This window comes from Drosophila erecta, unplaced genomic scaffold (assembly GCF_003286155.1).
Source record: "Drosophila erecta strain 14021-0224.00,06,07 unplaced genomic scaffold, DereRS2 tig00000279-arrow-arrow-pilon, whole genome shotgun sequence".
NCBI lineage: Eukaryota > Metazoa > Arthropoda > Insecta > Diptera > Drosophilidae > Drosophila > Drosophila erecta.
Genome location: NW_020825216.1, coordinates 1139606 through 1145612, shown reverse-complemented (window position 1 = coordinate 1145612; position 6007 = coordinate 1139606). Strand labels below are relative to the sequence as shown.

The 6007-nt window shown below is 46.0% G+C and overlaps 2 protein-coding genes across 2 annotated transcripts; both read right to left on the bottom strand.

The window, feature by feature from the left end:
- Positions 1–271: 271 nt before the first annotated feature.
- On the bottom strand, positions 272–2274 carry LOC6551675. The gene is made up of 3 exons (XM_001977142.3): positions 1867–2274; positions 1023–1143; positions 272–513 (listed from the first exon to the last, which is right to left on the bottom strand). Exons 1-3 carry the CDS (start codon positions 2123–2125, stop codon positions 390–392), a joined length of 504 nt encoding a protein of 167 aa, XP_001977178.3. The 5' UTR covers positions 2126–2274; the 3' UTR covers positions 272–389.
- A 2149-nt stretch (positions 2275–4423) lies between these two features.
- Positions 4424–5584, bottom strand: LOC6551674. Its single transcript, XM_001977141.3, has 3 exons — positions 4983–5584; positions 4721–4853; positions 4424–4659 (listed from the first exon to the last, which is right to left on the bottom strand). The coding sequence occupies exons 1-3, from the start codon at positions 5155–5157 to the stop codon at positions 4551–4553; spliced, it is 417 nt and encodes a 138-aa protein (XP_001977177.1). The 5' UTR covers positions 5158–5584; the 3' UTR covers positions 4424–4550.
- Positions 5585–6007: the final 423 nt, after the last annotated feature.

The following is a 6007-nucleotide window of genomic DNA, read 5'->3' as shown; positions in this document are numbered from 1 at the left end:
CTCTCACAGCAACTCGAGTCCCTTGAGTGGAATGTGGAATGTGGGATGGGGTCCATAGAACCATTTATCATCAACAACCAGGAGATGCGAGATTTTAAAGCAATCAGTCCCACTGATTGCCTGGCTAGAGGGCACTGTTTACAGGGAACTTATACAATTTATATACAAGCGAACCAATCTACAACCAGGGCGACCATAATTCTTACCAAACCAAACGCTAAGTGCGCTTTACATTCACACTTTCGAGCAAGTCAAACGAGTGCATTGTTTTATGCAGTAACCCATATTTATTGAAGCATACAATTCCTAGTCACACATAGACTAAACGAAAAAAAAACACAAAAAAAATGTCGGCGGAACCGAGCAGCTGACCCTCCAGGTGGTGGAGGTCAGTAGTGGGGCTCCTTGCCGAAGAAGGAGAAGGTCTCGTTGCAGCGAATCTCGTAGCAGTCCGGAAAGGATGTGAAGTGCCTCGATAAGCGCAGATCGAATATGAATTCGCAGTACGGATAGCTGAAAGGCCAACAGAAGGCGAACAATGAGCCATTTTGGATGCAATGGGGTGCCAGAATGCCAGGAAGCCACAATGAAAATGGTGAGGTGATGCATTGCACGGTGTGGTTTGCAAGAAATCGCCGATAAAATATTTATTCCGATGGCGATGGCGATGGCGATGGCGAGGCAGCTCAGCTTGAAAATGAGCCAAAACGAGTCGAAACAATGCTGCCGGCTATTTTAATTGTTATGCAATTCAAATGCCGCACAACTCGTACATATATGTGCTACATACATTATATGTATGTAGTACGTGTGGGAAGGCCCCAAGCTCAAGTCCGAAAAGCAAACCCCAAGCAAAAGCCAAACAAGTTTATTTTAAAATGCAATTCGCACTACGAAATAACAGAGGCATGCATAAATTGCAAATTGCCAGTGCTGGATGGGTGTTTCAATGGCAAATGTGTGTGATGGTGTTGCTGTTTTTATGGCTGGTCACTGGGTGGCTGACTGATTGCATAACTTACATTGGCGGAAACCAGAGAAAGCAGCGATATGTGCACAGTATGCCAAAGGGCCGCTTAAACTCCCCGTCTGGCGTTTGGATCGAGCCGGAATTGTGCTTCTTCCAGCACTGCGATGCCCAGCCTGCGAATGGGTAACAGTTGGATCAGAACTTCTCCTTGAGCAGTGGTATCAATTCAAATTGGTATCAGTTGCATACGGTATGTGTGTAGGGATGTAGGGAGGCGACTAATCTGTGTGTGCAAGGACATCGATTGCCAATTAAGCCTAAAGCGTGCCCCAACTTCACTGTGGCACATTTAATTCGAAATAAAATCAGTGGGCTGCATGCCCCTTTTTACTCAAAACTGCAGCTCAGCTGGATTACTATTGAATCACTCTCCACGTCGATAGAAATGCAATTAGATAGACCGGTTGAAGTTTAGAAAGAGAAGAGTCTCTTTATGAGAATACTTAAGCTTTCATTTAGTACGAGTTCATATATTACATTGAAATATATGTTAATTACACTGCGACATTACACTCTCGTGCAACTCCAAGTACTTCGCATTTGAAACTCTTTGTTTAAATTGGTTCACTTTGATAAAAACAAAAAAAACATAAGCGAGGCATGGCACAATTTACGGTACGTGTTGTGTTTATTTGCTCTGCAGTATTAGTACAGGAGCTTAATAAAGTAGATAAGTCGGTTCATTTATTATGTATTATTGTTTGGCCACATGGCGTATGAGCAATATGAACTACCATCGAATTTTCACCACAAGCACCCACTCAAAAAAAACGTGATCAAACCGAAAAAAAATGAATATGGAGGAGGTGGTGGGGTGTTTGGGTGGGACTACATACTTCCATAGTTGTAATCACATAAACAGCAGAGGATTAACAGCAGAACAAATGCGATTGTTGTGGTGCTTTTGCGAGTGTGTATTGCAGTTATGGTAGCCGCCGTAGAATTTGTGGTTCTCGCTTCTGTTATCGATTTGGCCATTGCACAGCAATCGTAAACACACCCGCCGCCGCCGCCGCCAAAACCAGAATCAGAATCAGAATCGAGTTCTGAGCCAGAATCCGCTGATAAAATTGATTCCGAACCTGAGCCTGCCATGTATCTCGTGGATGCCTCGAGTGCGATACGTGGCTGTCTCGGCGCGGATTTAACCGCCGCCAGCGATGGATGTCGCGAGTGTGCCGAAAATCGCCGCCCAGGCCAGCGAAACAGATCGGGATGAAAAAAGGTGTATATGTGTACACATATATATGCAGGGGATGATACAGATAAACAAACGGCAAAGAAATGCCACGAGTTTCAGCTGTTGTGCGCCTAAATTGATGCCAATTGATAAATTATCGCTTGCGGTTGTGTGGGTATGCGACCCCAACTGCCTCCTTCTGCTTCACTTTCTGCACCTCTTGCTCTGCATGTGAGTGCCACACCGAGAAAAATTCCATACTGATTATTATTACCTCCAGATGCCCCAGTATCAGATGGTAAAGATTATATGTTTTGAGGACTTTTTAGACAAAGATGGCTTTGTATTTCAGCAAGCACAGAAAGCTTTAACCAGCACACCTATTTTTTCTCAGTGCAGGCTCACAGCAATAGGGAGAGTCAGTCACACTTTGCCTTCCCGTCCACCGTTTCGTTTTCGGTTTCCATTTCGGTTTCGGTTTCGGCTCTCATGGGATTTGTAGTCGCGGCGGTTGGCACCTTTTTTGTGGCAAAGCAGGTGAAATGGAACGGGTGCCATGGATGCACTAGCCCAAAGAATGCAGCCCAGTATATTTGGCCAAGTCACTTAGGCTCACACGCTGTCAAATTCCAGATGAAATCACATTTCCGTGTGCACTCTGTTTCCATGAATACTGCCTTCAATAGTTTTTAAGTTATCTATGGTGAAGATTGTTGTTATTTAGTTCAGGAATTATTATTATTCGCTATGATGAAAAATTCTGGTGGTGCACCTAGGTAGAAAAGAGCCTCTTTTTTAGATTTTCCATAATTGATTGCAATCTGCTTACATGGGCACTACGCAGTGCACCACAATTCAGTCGTAATGCGCAATTAATTTGTTTATAACTATTTAAAAATAATCTAATTCCCAGCCCCCAGAAATTGCCGTAATTTGCCAATCAACATTGAAATAGAAGCCACTGCAATAAAGCAAACTACGCACTACGCGCAGTTCCCCCAAGTGATCCAATCCCATCCATATGTATCTATGGAGTGACATAAACGCACAACGCACAACGACCACGACCCAAATCCCAGTTACAAATACACGGACAATGCGCGGACTGAGTGACATATCCAAGCCAAGCCGAATCGAGTTGATCTTCTGAATTCCGCGGCTGCGGGTCCGTTGGCCTTCAGCGATCAATGCCATTTCGTTTGATTCCATTAAAGTGCGGCCCCATCTGCTCCGGACCAAAAATGGAAGCGTGTGAGTTGGTGGTTCTCCTCCCCCCTCTTCAATTTCGCAAAAGCCACTCAATGATTCCGCCGGAGCAGTTAGTTGGTCAAAGGACTTTAAAGGGCGTGGTGGGAAATGCTGAAGGGCTGAAGGGCTGAAGGGCTGAAGGGCGTGGAGTGAGTGCGAACCCTTTTGGCCAGCGGCGCAGGTGCGCGAGTTAACAGCTCCATTGACTACAGCCACATAATTTATCTTATTTTTAGCCAGCACCTGACAAACCCTGCCCATCCCCCATTCCTTTGAGAACTGACAGAAGCTCGCTAGGTGGGTACACAAATTTTCAGGAAACGCTTTGGCATAACTTTGACTGGCTTATAAATGTCGAACGATTTATTTGCGGCTCTTTGGGGCGGGGCAGGGGCGAGAAGTTTTGCTTTCGCCATTGCCGTGCAATAACCAAGTTTGGTTAACTTTCCCCCTCGCCCTCTCACCAACCAACCCCCCTTTCCTTGCCCCTTTAAGCCACGTTTTTAGCCATCAGGTTAAGCGGATATATCGCTTTTAAGCGGCAGAAGAGAGCGGCGGGAAAAAATGACGTCGGTAACAAAGTGTTTCAAATTTGTTTACTACAAAAAGTGGATTGCTTTTTGGCCAGCTAACAGTTATGTGGCCAGGTAATTGGGCGTGGGGCCCTCCTTCAGGAGGCGTGGCTTGGATGGGTCCATTGATGGCTTTTGTGGCTTTTCGACTTCGCCATCAAATGGAGTGCGAACAGCACTGTTGACTCTTTGGCCTTACGCCAACATTAAGTGAGACGAACTTTGACTCCGGATATGTAGCCAGCACAAATGAATCCAGTTCATAGACAATGCTTAGTCAATCTCAAGAAGCTATTTTATGCGTAGGCGATATCCAGGCAGATGCATTTAAATTCAATACTATCCAGAGCAGAGCTTAATAATTAAGAACTCCTACTGAAATAAAGAAGTTCCTTCTCGTAAATTAGGTCTTTTGATTTAATAATACTTTCTTTCTAGCTCGCACTACACGTCCATATAAAATCTAGTATTAGTCAGACTTAGGCTATCAAAAAAAAAGATGCTTAAAAAGATACACTAGTTAATCGAAGTAATTCATAAGCGTACACTGGACGCTGGTACAGTCGGGCAGTGAAGTGAACAGCACGCAGGATAACTTATAGTCGTAGATGAACTCGCAAGTGGGGAAGCTGCAAGGATTCGCGTTAGAAATGAACCATAAACGATTGGATACGAGTGCGCAGAACTCACCTGACGGTGAAGAACCAGGTGCACTTGAAGTTGCACAATATGCCATAGGGCTTCTTCAGCTGCTCCTTTTTGTTGACCACAGTGTTCTGCAGGTTGTAGCCATCGTAACGGCGCCAGCAGTGATTTATGTTACCTACAGCATTCAAAATGGTCATTAGAAATACGTACTTATTAATCTGAAGTGAAGAGCAGCAAAACTATGATAAATATTTGCGGGCAACTTTTGATTTCCGGTGGGAAAACATCTGCTCAGTGTACTCACGGCGAATGTGGTGGCTGCCGCCGTGGTGATGAAAGTCGCGTCCCTCCAGCTGACCCCCGTGCCCGTTGGTGGCCTCCACGCCCCTGACGCCCCGGACGCCCCTGCCACCGAACAGCAGGAGGTACCAGAGGACCAGGGAGCTGGCGATGAAGATGTATGTCACTAATTTGGCCATTTCCGGCGTGCATTCACAGCAAGCACACACACACACGCACACGCACACGCCTTTCTAGCTTTCCTCCTTGACCACTTTCTTCAATGCTCTCTCCCGCACTCTCTCTTCTATCTGTTCGCGCCTGTATTGGTGAGCTGCGTATGTGTGCCAGGGTGCCAGGGTGCCAGGTGCCAGGTGCCAGGTGCCCGATGCCAAGGTGCAAGTGTGTGGGTGGATGGGTATGCTATGGCTGTCGCTTTCGTTGCCGCTGCGAATGTCGCCCCTGCACTGAATACATTTCTAAAAATGCGAAATCTGAATTCGCTGGCTGTGCTGGTCCCACAGTTCGGCGGTCCAACAAAGCACTGCCGATTTGCTCGATGTCCCGATTTGCTCCAGGTCGCTCCGCATCTGTATGCCATACACCATACACCGGAATGCCCAGATGCCATTTATTTTTGGATCTTTTCGGACATCGGCCGCACAAACTATTCAATTTGAGCGCGTGTGTTTCCTTCCTCGCGCGCTGCCTCTGCCTGTCACTCATTTCGCTAATTTAAATAATCAAATGCGAATTAGCTGAAGCCGCAGCCGAAGCTGTGGCTCTGTGCAAGCCCAGTCCAAAAATGTGGGGGAAAGAAGAACCAAAATAGGGGCCACGAACCCGCACTTTGTGGTCAATTGGTCATCCAGCGCCTGCAGTTGCGACTCTGCTGCCCAGCGAGCAGACCGAAAAATGTGGGTAATTCTCGCCTTTCCAAAAGATATCTATCAATGATATGCAAGTAGTAAAAATCAAGTTTCCTCAAACTTAAGTTCGAAAAATAACACATTGTTTGTAGTAGCTTACAATATTAGGAGGAAGACCTGA

Bases quoted from the DNA above. Each gene is read 5' to 3' on its own strand.
- LOC6551675 (XM_001977142.3), bottom strand. From the start codon at position 2,125: ATGGCAGGCTCAGGTTCGGAATCAATTTTATCAGCGGATTCTGGCTCA. The intron at 1,144-1,866 runs GTATGTAGTCCC...ACCCATTCGCAG, and splicing joins ATGTGATTACAACTATGGAA to GCTGGGCATCGCAGTGCTGG. The intron at 514-1,022 runs GTAAGTTATGCA...TTGGCCTTTCAG, and splicing joins TTTCTCTGGTTTCCGCCAAT to CTATCCGTACTGCGAATTCA.
- LOC6551674 (XM_001977141.3), bottom strand. From the start codon at position 5,157: ATGGCCAAATTAGTGACATACATCTTCATCGCCAGCTCCCTGGTCCTC. The intron at 4,854-4,982 runs GTGAGTACACTG...TGAATGCTGTAG, and splicing joins CGGCAGCCACCACATTCGCC to GTAACATAAATCACTGCTGG. The intron at 4,660-4,720 runs GTGAGTTCTGCG...GAATCCTTGCAG, and splicing joins ACCTGGTTCTTCACCGTCAG to CTTCCCCACTTGCGAGTTCA.